Source organism: Tricharina praecox, assembly GCF_024521635.1.
Source record: "Tricharina praecox strain CBS 144465 chromosome Unknown BZA05scaffold_5, whole genome shotgun sequence".
Lineage (NCBI taxonomy): Eukaryota > Fungi > Ascomycota > Pezizomycetes > Pezizales > Pyronemataceae > Tricharina > Tricharina praecox.
The window spans coordinates 891,390-912,616 of record NW_026250407.1 but is presented as its reverse complement, the minus strand read 5'-3'; the positions used below and the strand labels follow the sequence as shown (position 1 = coordinate 912,616).

At 53.4% G+C, this 21,227-nt stretch overlaps 8 protein-coding genes across 8 annotated transcripts; 6 read left to right on the top strand and 2 right to left on the bottom strand.

Annotated features, from left to right (window-relative positions):
* Positions 1-1,683: 1,683 nt before the first annotated feature.
* BZA05DRAFT_464961 (putative ubiquitin-protein ligase) lies at positions 1,684-5,172 on the bottom strand (the record flags this gene model as incomplete). The annotated part of the gene is made up of 4 exons (XM_051487749.1): positions 4,753-5,172; positions 4,576-4,693; positions 2,662-4,488; positions 1,684-2,609 (listed from the first exon to the last, which is right to left on the bottom strand). The coding sequence occupies exons 1-4, from the start codon at positions 5,047-5,049 to the stop codon at positions 1,684-1,686; spliced, it is 3,168 nt and encodes a 1,055-aa protein (XP_051342124.1). The 5' UTR covers positions 5,050-5,172.
* A 1,268-nt stretch (positions 5,173-6,440) lies between these two features.
* BZA05DRAFT_220501 (mannose-6-phosphate isomerase) lies at positions 6,441-7,940 on the top strand. The gene is made up of 2 exons (XM_051479716.1): positions 6,441-6,920; positions 6,974-7,940. The coding sequence occupies exons 1-2, from the start codon at positions 6,689-6,691 to the stop codon at positions 7,870-7,872; spliced, it is 1,131 nt and encodes a 376-aa protein (XP_051342123.1). The 5' UTR covers positions 6,441-6,688; the 3' UTR covers positions 7,873-7,940.
* A 592-nt stretch (positions 7,941-8,532) lies between these two features.
* BZA05DRAFT_220478 (uncharacterized protein) lies at positions 8,533-11,042 on the top strand. Its single transcript, XM_051479715.1, has 2 exons — positions 8,533-10,149; positions 10,202-11,042. The coding sequence occupies exons 1-2, from the start codon at positions 8,640-8,642 to the stop codon at positions 10,903-10,905; spliced, it is 2,214 nt and encodes a 737-aa protein (XP_051342122.1). The 5' UTR covers positions 8,533-8,639; the 3' UTR covers positions 10,906-11,042.
* Positions 11,043-12,438: 1,396 nt separating this feature from the next.
* BZA05DRAFT_333034 (major facilitator superfamily domain-containing protein) lies at positions 12,439-14,135 on the top strand (the record flags this gene model as incomplete). The annotated part of the gene is made up of 4 exons (XM_051480668.1): positions 12,439-12,642; positions 12,713-12,742; positions 12,803-13,692; positions 13,754-14,135. 4 exons carry the CDS (start codon positions 12,439-12,441, stop codon positions 14,133-14,135), a joined length of 1,506 nt encoding a protein of 501 aa, XP_051342121.1.
* Positions 14,136-14,185: 50 nt separating this feature from the next.
* Positions 14,186-15,701, bottom strand: BZA05DRAFT_369538 (Formamidopyrimidine-DNA glycosylase N-terminal domain-containing protein). The gene is made up of 4 exons (XM_051481625.1): positions 15,384-15,701; positions 15,292-15,332; positions 14,891-15,236; positions 14,186-14,839 (listed from the first exon to the last, which is right to left on the bottom strand). Exons 1-4 carry the CDS (start codon positions 15,569-15,571, stop codon positions 14,236-14,238), a joined length of 1,179 nt encoding a protein of 392 aa, XP_051342120.1. The 5' UTR covers positions 15,572-15,701; the 3' UTR covers positions 14,186-14,235.
* Positions 15,702-15,731: 30 nt separating this feature from the next.
* Positions 15,732-16,893, top strand: BZA05DRAFT_389979 (caffeine-induced death protein 2). Its single transcript, XM_051482840.1, has 4 exons — positions 15,732-15,781; positions 15,840-15,986; positions 16,102-16,694; positions 16,745-16,893. The coding sequence occupies exons 2-3, from the start codon at positions 15,911-15,913 to the stop codon at positions 16,602-16,604; spliced, it is 579 nt and encodes a 192-aa protein (XP_051342119.1). The 5' UTR covers positions 15,732-15,781; positions 15,840-15,910; the 3' UTR covers positions 16,605-16,694; positions 16,745-16,893.
* A 350-nt stretch (positions 16,894-17,243) lies between these two features.
* On the top strand, positions 17,244-18,402 carry BZA05DRAFT_369534 (uncharacterized protein). The gene is made up of 2 exons (XM_051481624.1): positions 17,244-18,026; positions 18,094-18,402. Exons 1-2 carry the CDS (start codon positions 17,499-17,501, stop codon positions 18,211-18,213), a joined length of 648 nt encoding a protein of 215 aa, XP_051342118.1. The 5' UTR covers positions 17,244-17,498; the 3' UTR covers positions 18,214-18,402.
* Positions 18,403-18,960: 558 nt separating this feature from the next.
* BZA05DRAFT_389968 (adenosylhomocysteinase) lies at positions 18,961-21,200 on the top strand. The gene is made up of 7 exons (XM_051482839.1): positions 18,961-19,230; positions 19,312-19,356; positions 19,421-19,429; positions 19,498-19,552; positions 19,616-19,766; positions 19,820-20,421; positions 20,475-21,200. Exons 1-7 carry the CDS (start codon positions 19,192-19,194, stop codon positions 20,924-20,926), a joined length of 1,353 nt encoding a protein of 450 aa, XP_051342117.1. The 5' UTR covers positions 18,961-19,191; the 3' UTR covers positions 20,927-21,200.
* The last annotated feature ends 27 nt before the right edge of the window (positions 21,201-21,227 follow it).

Here is a 21,227-nt window from a genome sequence, read left to right as displayed (position 1 = left end):
CAAGATGAAGATGAAGACGAAAATGAAAACAAAAACGAAAATGAAAACAAAAACGAAAATGAAAACAAAAACGAAAACAAAAGCATTCTTTGCACCTGGCACCTGCTTACCCGCGCCGCCGCCGCCCACGGTCGTAAGCACCCCGAAGCCTCCTGCTCGTCCATCTCCATGTGTGCGTATACATACACTCTACATACTCGAGTACACACACATACACACACACGTCTCGGCGAAACGGGTGCGCCCGTCGGTGACGATCCGTGGGGTTGGTGGGCGATCGCACCCGCGGAAAAAGGGACATGTCAACCCATCGGCGAGGGGAGGGGACAGACGCCGATCAAAGCGGGGAGAGAAAAAATAATTGTTGAAGAAAACAAATTAATGAATCAACAAGATGTCTCGCCCTCGACCATCGATTTCGCAGGCTCAACATCGGTGCTGGCGAGTTTCTGCAGGGCCCCTCGGCCACTCGGGGTCAGAACGATGGAGTGTAAGACGGACAGTGAGCCGAGGGTGAAGGTGGAGGGGGAGGTTCAAAGTCCCAACGAATGTCTCTACCCCCATCCCCCCACTCTTCACTCACAAACTCTAGGTTCGACGAACGCGTGGGGTACGATACCGTCTATCCCGAGAACCCAACCCCTCCAATGTCCATCACATCGCACGACTCCCCCATTCCCGCCCCGTCCCCGTCCGCGTCCCCGTCCGCGTCCCGTTCCGCGAAGCTTCAAGCTCCACTTCTACGGTACTCTATGTACGGTACTTTGCGTGCTATATATGACATCGTGTATCCGCACCATCGTAACTAAAAAGTACTAGCCGTGTACTTACGTAGCCAGCCAGCCAGCCACTCCGTCCGGCCCGGCCGCTCGCTCGTTCAGCCTTGAAGCGAGCCCAACCAAGAGTCCAAGAACCAAGACCAAGCCCAAGACTACGAGTCCAAGAGTCCAAGACGTCATCCCACATCGGTAGCTTTACTTTAGGCCGTGGACGAACTGGTGCCGATACCCCTCCCCCCACATCATCGCTCCCATGGGTAATCGATCGAACGGCATCGAAACATCGAAACAAAACATCGAAATCGTCGCCGCCAGTTGCAAACGGATCCATGGATTGGCACACATAGACCATCAATGGAAGCCGAGAACAGCATAGAATAGAGTAGGTACTACGGTATGATACATAGCATAGAAAACGACGCGCTCAACTCCGCCCAAGGGCCAACAGCCACAAAGAAAGAAGAAAAAACTGCAATTCTCCAATGATCAATGATCAAAAAAAACACTCTCAAGAACAAAAAAAAACCTGCCAATCCACCCAGAATCCAGATCCCCATATCCAAAGTAGAGAAAAAAAAGAAACCAGGCAGTAGTCAGGGACCATCTATCTACGGCACCTAAACGCGTAGACGAAAATCCTGTGACAAAGTCAAAGTGCACATGTGTGTATGTAAGGGGGGAAGGTGGGGATAATCCGATGATCGCTAATCGATGAAGTTATGCTATACTACATGCAACAGAAGGTCTGAAGAGAAGATGAAGTTCCCCGGCCCCAACAGACAGACACGAGCCATGATAGGTATTACAATCGTTAAAAGAAAAGAAAAACCTAAAAAAAAGCAAACAAACCAGAAACAAAAAAAAAAAAAAAAACAACAACCTACACTCGCAGCTGCAGCACTACCTACTTGAGCCCAAAGCCCTCACTCTCAGTGACCGCTCTCCACAGCAGCCTCTCAAACTTCGCCCTGTTGCGGTATCTCCACAGACAGATCTGATTGAAGCACGTTCTGGCGACGGGGAACCTCTCGGAGTCCTGGCCGAGACAGACCACCTTGATGATGAGGTTCGTGGCGCCCATAGCGGGGATCCTATCGCTGCCCGTGATGAAGCTGAGCAGCTTCCGCTGCTCGAGCGGCGACAGCTTCTCAAAGAATCCCCAGAACCATCTGACCACTGTGTCCGACTCGGGCGGGTTGCTCGCCCCCCAGCCGTCGTAGATGGCGACCGCCTTGAGCGCTTGCACGTCCAACGCCTCGCCCGATCCGCGCACCAGCAGCTCGATCTCTTCCGGCCCGAAGAGCGACAGCGCGTTACCGCCGCACACCGTGTAGAAGCCTCGCTTGAAGGGCTCGAATTGCCGGCTGACCGAAGTGTCGAGGATGTGCTTCAGATACAGGTCGACGAACTCCTTGCGGTTAGCGTTCGTGACGGGCCGGTTCCCTCCACCGGGACACAGAGGCGTCACGATTTTTTCCCCGTACTTCTCCGTCTCCGCGACGAAATCCCGGCAGAACGTCTCTTGGACGTCTCCCTCGAAGTCGAGCAGCTGCTGCAGCCCCACTGCCAGAGCCGGCCGGATAGGGGCCAAGTCTTCCAAAGACCGTCGGAAAGTGAGCCGCGCACGAGTATCAACCGCACTCTTGCCGTATTGCGGCGCAAAATATATGAGTTTTCGGAAAACGTATGGGGGTAGTGTAACGTCGAGGATCGTGGAGTTGTAGATCGCAAGGCCCAAGAGGACGCCAACCAGATAAAATTCCTCGGACGATTCGAACGTGTGAGGGTTGAAGTAGCTGCAGGACGCCTCCTCTTCATAGAGAAAAAGACCTGTTTTCTCTCAGTACTGGTGGCACGGGATCTAATCTATAGGGGGTCATACCGTGATTCGGATCGAAAACCTCACGCGCCACCATCAGGAACCACTCCTTCTTCAGCCCACCGGCATCAATACCATCTTCCCCCACAAACTCCACCTTGAGCCCCTTTTTCAGATCGTCGATGGTACCGGCCGATTCACTAATGCCCTTGAGACTGTCTTCGACCAAACAATCCCGTCTGACCTTGAGAACCATATACTGACTTATTGTGGTTCTGTTGGATATGTTGGTAATGAAAGCATTCCGCGCCTGAACCTCCATCTGTCGTCTAGCATCATGCTCGAGAATCTGTATTTTGGCGCCCATCGATAGGAAGAACGGATACTGGCAGAAGCAAAATTTGGCGAGCTTAGACTCCCAGGCGTCGAAATCGGCAATCAGATCGCAGTAGTCCACTCGCATGTTGTAGAAGGAGTTGCTGGGTATGATCAAGCCTCGACGGTTTATATCGTGCCTCCACATGTTGGCAATGTCAGCAACCTCTGCCAGGGAAAGGTTTCGGTTGTGTTTTCGGCGCCCCAGTGAGTTGTTATTCGCCTTCTCGAGCAAGGACATTACTCTGGCTGTAGCCTTGATCTGCCAATCATCACTGTACGGCAACTTCCCCCTCAAACTATACGACCGCTGTACGGGCTTCTTGGTATCCTGTCTCGAGATGCGATATGTAGTAAAGCTGCCTCCGAGCTCGACAAGCCGACGGAAATGTCTCGCCGGCATGACGCTGAACCAGGTTATCAGGAAATGGTGACATTCGTTCGGGAGATTCGACAAGAGCCCAAACAGACGCTTGAGGATGCCGGAATGATAGCTAGGCCCCCCCATGATCGCATCTTTGCCAGCTTGTGACGCCCTCCGCTGTGCCGAGTTAGGTGGGACCCGAGATGCGGGCTGAGTTTGCGATGAAATGGGAGCCGGCGGTGGCCGACTCGAGCCAAAACGAGCAGCTCCAGGATATAGCAGTGGATTTGCAATGATGACGAGTAAGAATCGGGTGTCCTCCAGGCGTTTGAGTGGCCTGCCGGGCCTTTTAAGAATGTTTTCTGTCGTCCTGAGTAAGGTCTTTAACATATCAACCCTCGCCTCGTCGATGGCGTACTGCAGTTCGTCACGAAGTTCGTTACTCGCAGGCATCATCGCCAACGCGTCGTTCCCGGTGTTTAAAACCAATTCATAGAACTCTCTAGCCTGATCCCAATCTATACAAGGAGGTGCTCGGAGGATAGGGCGGGATTCATGAGTTTTAGATCCCCTTTCATTACGGGAATTTGCTCGCTCCCTTCTGACAGCCCTCCCTACAGTCAACATCAATGTTTCTTTCTCGCATGGAGTCTGTGTAACCGGTATGTCGACTTCGACCGTTGCCTTTATGGGTGGGATAATCTCCTCGGTTGCAGGACCAGTGGGTTCTGTGCCATTTCTATCCACAAAACTTGCGTTTAGACATTCACAGTTCCCGAAAGTGGCCTTGAGGTAGCTCTCCAGAGGTTGGAAGAGCTTTGTTGCATGACGCTTGGCCCAGACGGCTGCAGGGTATCCCGCCCGCGACTCGGGGATGTGTGGCTTCCGCAAGTCTGCTCCGTCGAGTGGTGGAGGAGGTGGCGGCGGTCTCGAAGGAGGTGGTGGGAAATCATCAAGAACCGACCCGGGCTTTGAGGGCCGCCCTCCTCCCACTCTTTCCTCCTTGGCTCGTTCCGACGCCTCGAAAGCCGGAGGACTACGTGAGCTATCTTCAGCAGTTACCGGTGGATTTTGTAGCTCTTGATCGGCAAGGAAGTCCATTTTCGATGTCTCGATGATGGTCCTCACAGTGTCGAGAGATATTGGCGACGCTGCGATTCCACCCGTCAGTTTACCGATCCACGAAACATTAGACTAAGGGCTAGTACGTCTTCGGGAGTGTATATTTGCGGAACCACCTACCGCAGGCTTTGCGGGAGTCAAATCATTGATGGTCATGCATATTGTGCAGCGGAAATTCGGCAGATTCGAAGGCCAGCGGATGGTAGAGTCGCAGCACATGCACTGTCCCGTTTTCTGCGAGCGTCCACTGGGGTCAGCAGGAAACACGCAAGAGGGCTTCTTAGTCGGCTCACCAGCTCCGCCGACGCTGGCATTCCCCCAGGGCCGTTGCGTCTCGATGTCCCCATGTCGCCCATGTTCCGACCGGCTTCGGCTTCGGCGGTGCCCAGTAGATCTCCGTCGCTCCGTCTCATGGCAGGGCCTGGACTTCGATTCAAGGGTACGTGATGGGACCTCGAGCGACTGTGCGGTGACATCCGGGTGCCGGAGCGGGACGCGGCATCGGTCGAGTCTAGTAGTTGGCCACGGGGAGGGGTGTTGGAAGACGACGAGGACGAGGACGAGCCGAGTATTCGTGGCCAGGCAGGCATTGCATTCACGAATTCCGGTGATCGAGACGGTCAGCTATGGAGGATAGCCAAGTTTGGTAAGCAAGTTGACGCAGGTATCACCAGAGGTGTCACGGCGTATATGGATATGGAATGAATCGAACAGATGAAGCAGTCTTTGTTCCGAAGCAAGAGAATACGTGAGCAGAACCGAGAGCAGAGTTCACGTAAAGAGTCAAGATCAACAGCTGTAGATGCCAAAGACACGCGTACGAGGTGCAAGCGAGAAAAAGGAGCAGGAACTATGTAGAAGCTCTTGCGAAGGGTGGAGGCAGCTCGAGTGGACCGTTGGATATGAGATACGTGCGACAGGCAGGTAGAGTAAACTATGGACAGCACCACCGGGACGTTGAGGTTGATTGATATCTTTGCTTCGGAGGAGAGATGGCTGTTGCGAAGCACTGAGCCCAAGACCAGGTCAGATGCGTGCCGCTCAAACCCTTGCCCGACACCCCTGGTCACATGCTGCAGGCGTGGATAAGGGCTTCTACTCTATTTGATCGGCGCTGGGTATCGGAGGAGGCGTTTCACGATATTTTTGCATGCGGCGGTGGGATAAACTTATGATACGATCCCGTTTCTGGGCGGCAGGATTTGACGTCGCGAACTTCTGGGAACCTTTTCTACAGCTGATGGTCCTAGAGATGAGGTTGGGACAGATCAAGGGTTTCGCACCGGACTAGGTATTCGAATCATTGCCGGTATGATGCCTTTGTGATTCTGCTCATATAGTACCGGTGTTTATTTTCCTGCTGATGGTCTCACGTTCCGCAGTGTGGAACTGGAATTAAATGGTCAAGTATAGGAATGCGACATGGCACGAGCTCGAATTCAGGCTGCACGGTGTAAACACCAACCCCCTCAAACAACTTTTGGATGCGCGCAGCATGAAGAATTTGAAGATAAGCTCTTCTGATGCCCGAGGCTCCATTTAACTCAGCACCCGCGAAGATTCCATCGGAAATTTTGGGCAACTGAAGCCACTGATCTAGCCGAATCATCGATACAAACCCCATATAGCATGGGCTGGGCGAGTGGTGAATGAGTGGTGGCAGGTGATCACGGCTCGAACTGTCGGACGATCTGCAGCTCGCCAACCAGGCAGGTGGCAGTTGGATTACCATAGAGGGGCAGCGAGGGGCACTGGGCGGGGTTAGCTCCACCTCACCTCCCTCTCATCCAAACCATCAACTTGAACACCCAACTCGAACACCCAGCATCGACACCTCTCCATCGACACAAATCTTCACTCGATTGAACCTACCGAAGCAAACAATCACTATGCTCCCAGTACCGCTTTACCAGCTCCAATGCGGTACTCACCCTATGGCCCCCACGCATCACGCCCCTGAGCTCTTCCTAAACCACCTAGGCTGACACTGGAGTGAATGGGCAGGAACCAATTCGTACGACTGGGGGAAAATTGGCAGCGACTCTGCGGCCGCAAAATTCGCCGCCGCAACGAAGGAGAGCAACTTTGAGATCGAGGAGGGGAAGCCATATGCTGAGGTACATCCCGCTGCTCCCGTCCTCCTAGCACCCGCACCGCATCCCTCCGGGGATAAACAACATGTCGCACCACCCAGGACTGCCATATGTTGACGTATCCGACTAGCTGTGGATGGGCACGCACCCGTCGAACCCCTCGCGCGATGTCAGCACCGGGCGAACACTACTCGATCTGGTGAGCGAGAACCAGATGCTGCTATCGACAAGTGTCGCGGAGCGGTACGGAGAGAAGCTGCCGTTTCTCTTCAAGGTTCTCAGCATCCAGAAAGCGCTCAGTATCCAGGCGCATCCGGACAAGAAGTTGGCCGAGAGGCTGCACAGGGACGACCCGAAGAACTACCCTGGTATGTCTCGGCCCGGGGACCCCCGTGCTGACCACCAGGCTGACATACGGCAGATGACAACCACAAGCCCGAGATGACGATAGCGGTGACGCCCTTTGATGGTTTCTGTGGTTTCCGTCCCCTGGAGCAGATCGCGAGCTTCTTGCAGCACGTATCGGAGCTGCGGGATCTCGTTGGCGCATCGGAGGCGGATTCGTTCATTTCTGTGGCGTCATCCTCTTCTCCTACCGATGAAAAGAAGGCTGCTCTCAAGTCCCTTTTCACCACCCTTATGACCGCGCCCGAGGACAAGTTCAAGCCTCTGACCCGCTCCATGGCCCAGTCCGCCGAACGCGACCCTGCTGCCTTTGGTGGCCCCGAACATGGAGGAAAGGTCATGGGAGACCTGATCGTCCGGCTGAACAAGGAGTTCCCCGAGGACATCGGTCTGTTCTGCTCTCTTTTCCTGAACTACATCACCCTCCAACCCGGCGAGGCGATCTTCCTCCGCGCAAATGACCCGCACGCGTACCTGAGCGGTGACATCATCGAGTGCATGGCGGCCTCCGACAACGTAGTGCGCGCAGGATTCACGCCGAAGTTCAAGGATGTCAAGAACTTGGTCGAGATGTTGACGTACAACTACGCTCCTATCGAGGAGCAGAAGATGAAGCCCACGCCTTGGGCAAAGTCGCACGGACAACAGGGCACAAGTGTGCTGTACGACCCTCCGATCGACGAGTTTGCGGTCGTGAAGACGGAGCTGAAGGCCGGCGCCAAGGAGGAGTTCGATGGCGTGGAGGGACCGAGTATCGTCATTATCACCGAGGGAAGTGGAAGCATTGCGGTCGGTCCAAAGAAACAAAACATTCACCAGGGCTTGGTGTTCTTTGTGGGCTCAACAGCGCTGTTGGAGCTCGAGGCCGCAGAAGAGGGATTGGTTGCATTTAGGGCGTTTTGTGAGTTGAAGTAGGACGCCGTTGCCGCCACAGTAGTGAGGCGAAGGGCTGATGGGGAATTCCAGTAGCGCCAGAGGGAAAAGGGTAGGTGCTCGGATGTAAGAGTTAATAACAATAACATTCATCTTCATTATTCCCCTGCGGGATAGCTTATGTACGGTGTACTCGGGGGAGTGGTGATTGAGCCACCGCCCTTTCACAAGCCATCACTCCTGTATGCATAACTTTGCTTTCACTAGGAATTTCTACAAAATGTGCCATATTTGGACGTAGATCTGTGAGGATATTCTAAGACTTGTCGGTAGGGACTTCCAGCTAATCATGCATTCGCACTCGATCACGCCCCAGACATCAATTCCAAGCCCTCCTGAACACCTATAAAAACCCCACCCCCCTCCCATCTCTGCTCTTCTTCTTCATACTTACCTTGATGCGACCCGGCTGGCTCATAACGCAGCTAGGCTCCAGAGACGATATCCTCATTGCACACCGAGGATTTCCGTCTCTGCGAAAGGTTTTCGGATCTTTTGGCGTCGCAATTTTTGATTTTGCTTTCCATTGATTTACTTGGGTGAGGCCGAGGTATCGAAGGAAGACGCGCAGTGGGATATTTCAAGTGCATTGAGTACCCGGAAGACCCGATCGACCCAATTCTTCTCACGGCTCGGGGAGCACCGTCGGATAATTAGTTAATCCGGTCACCGGGTTTAGGTCCAAAATTTTACAGAGCCGCCTGCAATTTCCCAAACCTTCACCGAAACCACCGGGCAACACCACAGCAATGGCTTCAAGGTCGGCTTTTCACCTGCAAAGGCTCCAGAGGTCCTCGGTGCTTTGGAATTGCCGCTGCCCACCACTACGGTACCTGCGGCAGCCAATTCCGGCGCTTCAACGATATCAATCCGATCAAGGTACATCTGCACCACCACCGTCACCACCATCACCACCAGCCCCACCACCATCACCACCAGCCCCACCACCACCACCTCCACCGCCGCCGACACAGCCCCCACCACTACCGACACTAAAACGAACCCCGATAACCACCAGACCTGTGAAAGTGAAAGGCCCCGCGCAACAGCCACCACAGAAATTCATTCCGCCGCCGCAATGTCCCGGCTGCGGCGCACCGAGCCAGCAGATCGACCGCAGCCTCCCGGGGTGGTATCCAGAGAAGCCAGAGAAGCGATTGCGTACGGTCGAGACGATAAAGGCTGTAAACGAAGACGCGGTGTGGAAGGAAGCGCTGAAGCGCGCTGAGGGGAATCCGAATTTGCTGGAGCAGCTGGGAATCACAGAAGAGGATGGGTCGGAGGCGCTTGAGAACACCACCTCCGGAAGAGAAGGGGCCGAGAATGGCTCTGGTACTGCGCTGCTGCCGCCGGTTTGTGATCGCTGTCACCACCTTAAGTATAACCACCACGGGCCGTCGCTGCCAGCATACCCGACGCTTCACACCCTATCGTCGCTGATCCTGAACTCGGGCCACGAGCACAACCACATCTACCACCTCGTCGACGCGGCGGACTTCCCCATGTCACTGCGCACCGACCTGCGAAACCACCTCTACAAAACGCTGCCGAAGAAGATCACTCGGAACTTGACTATTTCATACCTCATCACCCGGTGCGACGTCCTCATGCCGCAGCGGGAACAGATTACCTCGCTCATGTCGTACTTCAAGTCGGTCATCCGGGACGTTCTGCCGCCAGATGAGAAGATCGAGGGCAGTGTCTATTCCGGAACGAGGCTGCATGCCATCTCGACGCGCGTGGGATGGGATATCGGCGAGCTCAAGGAGGAGATCTCGGCACGGAGAGGTGGAGTCTGGTTTGCCGGCGCGGTCAACGTTGGCAAGTCCAGTCTCTTGCGGGATATCTGGCCCATGAGCGGCGAGTTGCGGCCTGTGTCGCTGGAAGATGCTGCGGAGTTTGAGATCCTGCCCGCGGAAGACAGCTCGTGGAACCTGCCAGATCCTAGGGATGTAGAGGAAGGGGAACTGGATAGAATCTTGAACCAAGCCCGAGCACATCACTCAGGAAAGAGAGCAGCGCCACACGTAGCCCCGACAGTATCAGAAGTCCCCGGAACAACGGCGGCGCCTATCCGTGTCTCGTACAAATCTGCGGGCAGAGGAGGGAAGCTGCAAGGAGAAGTGGTGGATCTGCCTGGATTCGAGAGATGGGTCGGGTTTAAAGAGACGGGCCTCATGAAATATGTGCGGCCAAAGAAGCATAGGTTTTTGGTGATGAGGGAGAGGGTCAAGCCACAGCAGTACAGCATAAGGCCAGGTATGTTTCATTTTGGTCATTTGCAACATATCCCGCTGACATCCGCTCACAGGTCAATCATTGCTCATCGGCGGTCTCATAATGATAACCCCTCTGTCTCCACATGCGGTCGTGTTGGTCAACCCCTTCACCACACTCCCCGTACACGTCTCAGCCACCAGTAAATGCATTCGATTTATGAACAACCCGAATCCCGAGAATGGAATCCAGTACCGGGACAATATGTACCAAGACCCGGCAACCACTGGCATACGACCCATTGATGAAACGCTCGCCCCACGCAGCGATGATGAAATAGTGTCGAAACGCGAGGACTTTGAAATGGCTGAAGACTGGGCGTCTGATAAAGTGGCCGTGGAGCCAACCGAGGGCCTTCCCACCGTCTACAAATCTGCGGGAGTCTTCACGCTGACGGACGACGTCACGACAAAGCGGAATCCAATGCTTGACGACAGGTCGCCAGAGGCCGTCGCCCAACTGCCATACAAAGTTCTGGCAACAGATATACTGCTCGAGGGACTCGGCTGGGTCGAGTTGACTGCCCAGGTACGAAACCGGCAGGATAGGGGCTACCAGACGGTAGATGTTGAAGTCTTCACGCCCGAGGGCAAGGGAATCGGGCAGAGGAAAACAATGAGTGCATACAGGATTCTTGAGGAGGGTGCAAGACTACAGGGCTTGCAACATAAGACGGCACGGCCGAGGGGAAGTATGAAGGGTAAAAAGAAGATGATGAAGAAAAAAGCACGAGCGTGAACAGCATAATTGTGATTTTAGACTTTATGCACAATAGTATTTCACTAACCCTATGTACCTGGGGTGAAAGAGAGAGAGAAGGCATACGACCTGGTGTGAACTTGAATTATTGGCTTCCAAGAGGAAGGGAACGGGTGATGGCCTGTGATTGGCATTGACGTTTTACGCTGTTCCTTAACTAGCCCCGCAGTTAAGCTGCGAGTCCTCTCACCGACGACGGACATCCAACTCCGTCGTCGTTGCCGATCGAAATTTTGCAACTCCGCTGTTGATTAATTCCGGGAAAAACCCGGGTTTTGCGGGGACCTCCTTTCAACGGGGGTGTTTCTACACCCCTACCTACCTACGCAAGGGAGTCGGGACTGACCCGTAGGTACGGTAGTTGCAGACTTGCAGTTGCATATACGGAGGTAATCCAGATGCTCTAGGTAATAGTAAACGACGTTTCAACTTTTCAGGAGCCAGAATCGCCATTGTAATCAAACGATGCTCTAGGTAATAGTAACCGACGTTTCAACTTTCCAGGAGCCAGAATCGCCATTGCATAAGAACTCCTCTATATAAGGTGTATATCAACATTCCAACCCCATTCCTGATTCGCTTGCGGGCGAGCTCCGATTCGTGCAGCAACCACACGTTTTCCCCATGTGCCAGAGCACCGGTTTCCGTGTAGGCACCTGTACATACCAATTCGTATTCGCGAGTATTTACGTTTGGATGCACCCCATACAATTCCCCACATCTTAGATCCGCTCTGCTCTCGGCTGTCCGGTAGAAGTTGTCTGCAGCTGTGGATGGCGCTTACCCCAGCGCGCCAGGACGGAGCACGGAAGACTGTTGGAACTTTTTGGTGCGCACCTAACTAGAGTAACGGCGCGAGCCGTCGGTGGCTAGATTTAAGATGGGGTGTGTTCTTTGGAGTCATAACTGCAGTTGACTTTTTTCTTTTCTTCTCGTGGTGACTGAGTGAGCTCTTGTCTTGTCTTGAAGTCGCGTGTGTGTTTTCCCCCACCCCTCAAGTGTCGTTTTATTACGCGTCTACTTGCCCATTTTAGTACTACCCAGCGTAGTACAGGTTTCAGTGTCTGTTTGAGGCTTCATTCTCCATGTGAAGCTTTATTCTTTGTTTATATACCACGAACCACGGACCACGGACCCCTGTTCCCCCCCCAAAAAGTAGAAACTTTTTATCCTTTCGTCCAATTCAACTGTCAGTTCTTCAGCTATATTCCAACACCAAGTTTGTGAAGACAGTGCGAGTGAGGTACGTGATTTGATTGAATTGGGTGGCGACGTGCTGTTTCCTCGGTCTTCTCCGGTTCCATGACAAACCCAACGGCTTCGTTCCGGGGTGGGGCCGCACAGACGTGACCTTGGACTCCACTGCCCATGGCTACGAGCTTGCAGCCATGGCATCGAGCTCTGGGAGGATAATACTTGCGGACTGCATCATCCATTGTACTGACTGGAGCACCAAGTACCTGCTCCCATATTTGCGACACCCTCACGGAGTCACCGAACCATAGCCACAAAATGGCCGACATCACACTGGAAAGATCTTCTCGCGGTGACGACAAGTTTGTGGACGACTACAGTGCCATCGACGAGCACCATCGCGACCTTGACCTGGGACAGATCCCTTCCGACGCTCCAGGCATGCCGGCAACAATCGAGATCGGTGTTGATATTCCGCCGGACGGTGGGTACGGCTGGGTTTGTGTTGCGTGTGGATTTATGGTGAGTTTTGCTTGTTTACCTTGCTCTATAACCAGAGCTCTGCCGTGGACTCGGGCTGACTGGGCTGAAGATTAATAGCTGTACCTGGGGTGTCAATTCGGTTGGTTCAACTCCATGATACCTTCCGTGGGATTGCAACTTATTGACACAGCAATAATAGTCGTATGGAGTCTATCTTGCCCACTATCTCGCCGATGATGCATTCCCGGGTGCCACGCCGTTACAATACGCCTTCATAGGCGGTCTCTCCATTTCCTCTTCCATGATAATCGGACCATTGGCAACAACCCTTCTCCGTAAGACGTCTACACGTAAAGTCATGACAGCCGGCATAGTACTCCAAACCGGTGGCCTCATCGCCGCTTCATTCTCGACCAAGATCTGGCACCTCTTCCTGTCCCAAGGCGTCTGTTTTGGACTGGGGATGGGGTTCCTCTTCACCGGCAGCGTGGGGGTGGTCTCTCAATGGTTCGCCAAAAAGCGCAGCGTAGCAACCGGCATCACCGCGGCGGGCAGCGGCATCGGCGGCCTCGTATTCTCCCTCTCCATTCGCGCGATAATCAGCAACATGGGCCGCCCGTGGGCATTCCGGATCGTGGCATGCGTTACTCTGGTCAACAATGCCATCTGTACGTTCCTCACGCGCGACAGGAATAAGCACGTGAATCCGAACCAACGGGCTTTCGATTTCGGACTGCTGAAGAGATATGAGTTCCTGCTAGTGCTGAGCTGGGGCTTTTTCAGTATGCTCGGATACGTGGTGATTTTGTTTTCGCTGCCCGATTTTGCGAGATCCCGCGGCTTCTCGGCGGTCCAGGGGAGTGTACTCGGTGCCCTGCTGAACTTGAGCATGGCGTTTGGACGCCCGTTGGTGGGACTCGCTAGTGACGAGTATGGGAGGATCAATATCAGTGCGGCGATGACTCTGGTGACTGGGCTGAGTTGCCTTGCGTTTTGGTTGCCGGCGGAAACTTTTGGCCTGGCGGTTTTCTTTGCGCTTGTCAATGGTGCTGTCTGTGGCACTTTTTGGACAACCATTGCTCCCGTGTGGTTTGTACACCCTCCTGTTCCTGTGGATTTATATGTACCGGATACTAACGTAACGCTCCAGTGTCGAGGTGGTTGGTCTCAAAGATCTGCCCAGTGCGCTTAGTTTGGTGTGGCTGTCAGTCGTGCTGCCGACCACCTTCTCCGAAGCAATCGCGTTGTATCTTCGACGCCCCGACCTGAAGAATCAATACCTCTACCCCCAAATCTTCGCCGCGATAATGTACATCGTCGCCACGGGGAGCATGTGGCTGGTACGGGCGTGGAAGATGGGGGACAACGATCGTAAGGAAAGGGAAAACACGGCAGTTAAAATGGTATCGGAGAAGGGAGACGGAGAAAGCCCCAGTGAGCAAGTGAGCGAGGATTCCCTAAATGGTGTGGGCATCGTAAATCGGTGGAAAAGCGGCAGTGTTTCTAAGTGGTGGCGGTATGGGTTTGTGTAAATATGATGTATGTAAATATTGAGATCTATAGTAGCTTTGCGATGCGAGCGCTGGGCAGATACCTATGCTTGCTACATACAAATCAAGGGCGTGATACAAGCTATTGTGCGGCAAGATTTTTTCTCCGGGGCCGTAGTCGGTGACCTTCGTGCGGTCCTTCGACTTCGGATTTGATCTCGGTAGGCTCGTGGCCGTCGGGTAGTTCCTCGGTGACTTCGGTCTTCGTCTGCCTCGGATTGGGTCTCACCTCCACCGTTTTCTTGACACGGCCTTTCTTCATGGGCTTTACCTCAAACTCGGACTCATCCTCCACTTCTTCCTTCACGGCTCCCCCTCCACTTTCTTCCTCCTCCTCTTGCTTTACTCGCTTCCGCTTGGCCTGGCGCTTTGGAGCACCATCCTCACTGGCGACTGGCCCCACCTTGCGTTGCAACTTCCTCACAAAGGCGCTCGTCCTACCGCCAACCTTGAGGAACTCGACCTGGTCTCCGTTGGGTAGCTTGTTGGCATCCTCTCCCTTTTTCCCCTTGCCCCAGCGGTGCAGCATTAGCCAATCCTTTGGAAACTTGGAGCTATCAGCATCCGTTTCCACTGCCGTCTTCGTCACGAACAGCAATGCTTTGTGCATATCCGCCACGTCGGACTCCTGGAGGTTGTGGGTATAGCTTTCGGGATGTAGGCGGGATTGGTAAAGGATCTCATCTCTATCCAGGCTCAGTTCGGGGATTGCCAGTCAAACCGGGGGATTCACATACGCAACCCAATTCCCAATACCCGCAATCGCACTCTGATCCAGCAACCACGCTTTCACTGGAACCTTCCTCGCCGCAAGATGCGTCTTCAACCATTCCAGCGTTGGGGGTTCCTGCACCGGATCGGGTCCATTTTCCTTGAGTGGCGATACGTTACGTAGATCGCCATTGGCGTGATCAATGAGCCGTATCCGAGCCAGCCGCCGCGCATCGACGAATGCGATCTCGTTGGTGGAATCTTGGAGTTTGAAGATGAACTTGTGGTATCGCGGCGGCCATCTCGGCTCTCCTGTCTTTGTGCGATAGTGCGAGAGAGGGTCGTCCTTGATGTGAATCCAGCCCGTCATACCTGAATGGAGCAATCAGTACCTAGTTGGTTTGACTGAGATGAATAGAGTGATTACCCAAATGCATTAATACATGTGGGGGTTTTGACATTACAAGCCTTGGAACCGTGTTAGTACGATGTTTGCCATCAGTGAGAAGGGGCACCAACCAAAAATATTTGCCCCATTGCTTCGCCGCCTGAACAGTTTGTCCCTCAAGCTCGCTCACAAACCTTTGTTCGGTGGTATCCTTGAAGACGATTGGATCGTGCTGGGCCTGAACAGAAGTGATTGTCCGTCCGACGAGATGAGTGCGCAAACGACCGACAATACGGGCAACTTCTCCAATCTCGGGCATATTGTTGAGGTGAATAGGTACTTCGAATGGTATTGCTGCACGAGGTGTTGTTGGTGTTCCGTTTTATGCAGATGAGCTTCTCTGCCGAGCTAGAAGCTTTGTCGAGTTAGCGCGGGAGCTTGGCAACGATGTCATTGCTTTCATCACTTCACATTTCCGTGGCCGCTGACTTCACTCGCCTGACTTCAGTTCGAATTTGGTATTGCAGATGTGAGTACCACTGCTTCATTCCAGAAGAATCTCCTCACCATATTGACCACCACTACAGTTTCTTTCTTTCTTTGCACCCGCTTTTACATAGACCAGTTGCCTTTGAACCTTCCTCGCTATCCGCCCGCCATGAGCAACTCTCCGAATCGTTTCGACCACCCGCCTCTCACGCCACAATTCTGCTTCTCGACCAGCGCACTGAAAGGTTAGAACAATCAAACGGATGCAGCCTCTCCTCCGGCGGGGACGTCCCGAGTCTGTCTCGCTCGCCTCCGGTGTGCAAGTAATTCTTTAGCTGATGCTCCCGCCACCCGGAGTAGATTTCCTCCGCGCCTCCCGCTCCACGATAGATGATACCATCAGCCAAAACCTAAACGCGTTATCCACTCCAGCTAGCCACAGATTCAACCCCTCGTCGACCGCAAACCGCGCATCTCCACCAGTGTCACGGACACTCGACCCGGGGAAATGTGTCTCGTTCACATACAACGTACTGTTGCCCTCGTGGCAGAGCCGCTCTGACGTGCTGAACTACTGCGCGTCCGTCGCTACATCAGACGACCCCGATGATCCGGATATACTCGCCGAGAAGGCGGCGGATCGGGAGAGGATTGTTAATGAAAGGCTGGATCCGTACTCTGGGAGGTTTTTCCCGAGGGAGACGAGAACGGAGATACTTGCTGGCGTTGTGAGGAATGAGAGGATGGTAGAGTCCATTGTGAGGGAGCGCACGTGGAGGATTGTTAATGAGCGCTGTGGCGAAAGCGGTGAGAACTGGCAGGAGGTGTTGAATTCTTGGAGGGAAGCGAGGGGGAGTTCATGATAGCGAGGGGGAGTTCATGATAGCGAGGGGGAAGCCGCGTGGATTCGCTTGTTGGTTAGATGGGTGTTTGAAAGCGGGCATGCATATAAGGTTCGTTCCACCAAACAAAATCCACGTGTGTGGTCGCTGATGGGGTGCAGTTTACTCTCAGCTCTTGTATAATACTTGTCCTACATATTAGAATCGCTACAGAATCTGTTACGGCACAATTCAATTGTGTCAGCTGTTCCGAGACCAGCGTGGTGTCTACGTGGAGTTTAAAGTTCACAATGACAATGACAATAGCGACAGCTATCACTCATTCCTCCTACATACCACAAGACGCAACTTCGCCGTCTCAGCCCGTGATGGCATTTTATTTCTTCAAAATTCATTTGTCGGGAGCTTCGGAATTACATGGCCTCTTGGAATCCCGGCATACCCACTGTCTCGCTTCTTCATTCGACCCTGGATCACGGCATGAAAGGCCGTTTTTTTTTGACCTGATAGCCCTGTCTGGACCTGCCAGGTACCGGCGAAACGACTTACATATTAGGGTCCTCGATTTTTCTTGTTTGTACGCTGGGGGATGTGCCTTGTCCGCCCTGCATCACGCAATCCAACGGCATCAGTCTGAGGTATTGCGACATCAGAATACTTGGGATATAAGCCACGTCCTCCGCGGTTACCGCTCGATACTCGGCCCTATTCATTCAGTTGAAGTCTTTATTAACGGATTTAACAGAATTTCTTCTACCTGAATCTTCCTTCCTTCCCAAATTTCACAGTCAACCCGCTCAGCGAGCAAATATCACCGCTATCCCACATCACAATCGGATACATTGGTCCCACATACACTACTGGCACACGTACCACCGGCTTTTCTTACGGTCAGCCAGATCAGCAAAGACAGCAATGACCATTCTTCTCCCCGAAATCCACAATACGGTCTTCCCGACCAAACCAACCACCGAGGCTTCCCCCGATATCTCCCAAAGATTCCTGGTAGTATCACCCTACACAGCTCCCGCGCACCTCCTCGACCTCACCACTGTGGACAAGCCGCAGCAGCTCATGGCCAAGGCCCTGGTCAGCCTGCGCGCACTCACACCCTCGTACGCGGTAACACCGTACGCAGAAGCCTTCAACTGGGGCGAGGTAGTTGCGCAGCTCACTCCGCTCTCTTCAGAGGGAGATGGAGAGGGAGAAGAAAGTTACATATTCCCGGAGACGTCATTCTACATAATCGTCTTCCGGTCTCAAATTGCACCGACAACTTCGGGCTTGCACCTGGGCGAGCTGGATGCGGAGGCGCATCGCGAGGCAACCCAGAGTGGTGGCTTGCTGAAGTACTGGTTTGGGACGCCTGATCAAAATGGAAGGAATATGGCCACATGTGTCTGGAGGCATCGGGACGATGCTAAGCGTGGCGGCGCGGGTCCGGTAGGTTCTCGATGATCCATCAACAGATACATATGGAAGACGGTGGCTGATGAGATTAACTATATAGGGCCATGCTCGTGCTATGCAGGAAGTCCGTGGACTGTATCTTGAGTGGCATGCAGAAAGGCTGTGGCTCACTGTTGCAAAGGGCGCGAAATCCTATCGTATCATCAATTGGGTTGATTGATGGACTGTACACATACATAGACCGACTGGATATGTCGCGCATACTTTTTCACTTAGCGTTTTGGTGTTTTTGGGAAGTTAGAGGCGTTGTTTCCGGTTCGGCATCGGTCCTTTTATCCGCAGGACTTACTTTTCGTATGTATTTGTATACCTAGCACCCATAACCTAGTGTGATTTTGCATATACCAACAACTTTCACACAAGAGTACTTCTTTTATGGGGAAACGATCACCATACGGCGAGCGGTACCGGCAGGCTGCGACTTGGGGAAACGAGAAGAATCATCCGCCTTTACCACTCGTTGATGCACGGGCAGAATGCGCTTACCTCCTCTGGAAGGAGAGGCGCCGGCAGGATGCCTTGGGGTGCTGGCCTGGCGCTATGCTTGCTTATGTTGTCGATGCGCTTGTGGGCGTGGCCGATTGGGTGCTCTCCATTCGGCCTGCATCTTCTTAGTGTTGGAAAAGACTGCCACATGCAGTGCCGGCTTGTCGATACCCCCACATGCTTGAGAATTCCTTTCGGGTTGAAGTCACGGAGTCAAGCTGTACCGCGAAACCACGCGTTGGAGAGGGAGGAGCGGAAGCAAAGCACTCCAGCCATTGACCAGAAACTGGTATCTCCTAGAATAATAGATAATGACGGTTTATCTACATATCGCCATGGTGCAGGTAAGGGCAGCCTCCAAAAGGGACGTATCGAAGCGGCCCTAGGCGAGAGACGGCAGGGATCGATCAACCCCACCAAAATCACGCACCCCTGCCTTGGGGCGGTTGAAGTTAAAATCGTTTCGGACCCCGCCCTTCGAAGAAAAAGAGTTCTCCATCCTCCCTTCCTCTTCCCTTCCTCCATCCTCATCTCTCCTCCCAAATACCTATCCCTCAAGGTACGCTGCAAACCCCCAATCCTTCACAGCTTGCTTACTTTGGTCGTGTCTAATTGTGCTTGCTCTCCAGTCTTTCATCACCACACTCTCAAAATGTCCGCTCCCGCTCAGAAGTTCAAGGTCTCCGACATCGTAAGGACATCCATAATCATCCGCAACGCATCAATTGAGTTGCCGGCGAGAGTTTGTTGCTAATTCATCCGTCCGCTACAGTCTCTTGCGGCCTTTGGTCGTCGTGAGATCGAGTTGGCTGAGAATGTTTGTTGCTCCCTCTACTAGAGATCCCTATAGCCGTGCAGTCTGCTAACATGATGTCAAATAGGAAATGCCCGTTAGTGCCTTCAACCAATGATTCAGCCTTGCAATTGAGCCCTGAGAACTGATGAATCGATCGTAAAGGGTCTTATGCAAACTCGTTCCAAGTACGCGAAGGAGCAGCCTTTGGCCGGTGCCCGTAAGCAACCCTGATCTTACCATGTGTTGCATTGACCTGAGGAATGCTAATTTTATCTTCTAGGTATCGCTGGATGTCTCCACATGACCATCCAGACCGCTGTTCTGATCGAGACTCTCACCGCCCTCGGTGCTGAGTGCACATGGACTTCTTGCAACATCTTCTCCACCCAGGACCACGCCGCCGCTGCTATCGCCGCTGCCGGTGTTCCCGTGTATGCTACACCCACTCTTCCTTCGCACCAATGTATGCTGATTTGTTGATTAGCTTCGCCTGGAAGGGTGAGACCGAGGAGGAGTACAACTGGTGCTTGGAGCAGCAGCTGAACGCCTTCAAGGATGGCAAGAAGCTCAACCTCATCCTTGATGACGGCGGTGATCTTACTGCCCTTATCCACAGCAAGTACCCCGAGCTTCTCACCGACTGCTACGGTGTCTCCGAGGAGACCACCACCGGTGTCCACCACTTGTACAAGATGCTCAAGGAGGGCAAGCTCCTTGTTCCTTCCATCAACGTCAACGACTCCGTCACCAAGTCCAAGTTCGACAACCTTTACGGGTGCCGTGAGTCGTTGATCGACGGTATCAAGCGTGCCACCGATGTCATGATTGCCGGAAAGACTGCCGTTGTCGCCGGTTTCGGAGACGTCGGAAAGGGTTGCGCCATGGCTCTCCGTTCCATGGGTGCCCGTGTCCTGATCACTGAGATTGACCCTATCAACGCCCTCCAGGCTGCCGTCTCCGGTTACCAGGTTCTCCCCATGTCCGAGGCTGCTCCCAAGGGACAGATCTTCGTCACGACCACCGGATGTACCGACATCCTGACTGGCGAGCACTTCGAGGTTATGCCCAACGACGCCATTGTCTGCAGTACGTACCTCATCATCTGTTTGCTTGAAAACCCGTATCCTGATGATTCCCAGACATTGGTCACTTCGACTGTGAGATCGACGTTGCTTGGCTCAAGACCAACGCTGCCAGCGTTGTTTCCATCAAGCCCCAGGTCGACCGCTTCCTCATGAAGAACGGCCGCCACATCATCCTGCTTGCCGAGGGTCGTCTCGTCAACTTGGGATGTGCCACCGGTCACTCCTCGTTCGTCATGTCCTGCTCGTTCACCAACCAGGTCCTTGCCCAGATCATGTTGTACAAGTCCCAGGACTCCGCTTTCACCAGCAAGTACCCCGAGTTCGCCAAGACCGCCGGCAAGCTCGACGTTGGTGTCTACGTTCTCCCCAAGATTCTCGACGAGGAGGTTGCCCGTCTCCACCTCGCCCACCTCGGTGCCAAGCTCGAGGTCCTCTCCTCCAAGCAGTCCGAATACGTCGGCTTGGCTCCCGAGGGACCCTACAAGCCCGAGACCTACCGTTACTAAGCGGTGTCTTTTGTGCGTAGCATAGACCATGTATGAAAGTTACTGTCTTCAACGGCATCTTTTAAGGAGAAAATGGTTGGTGTTGTCATGTTAAAAAGGGTTTCATTTGTCATTGGTTCTGGGGGTTATGGCGCATCGGGTTATTCAACACTCACCCATGTAGTTACACGGTGTTTTTCTTCTTCTGTTTCTTTGTTTCTTCTTTCTTCAGACACCATACTCTAGTTTTTGCGTCTCAACGAATAGCAAGCATATCAATCCTGCATCATGCGAGTTTACGTATTGTACATGCACTTCTTGT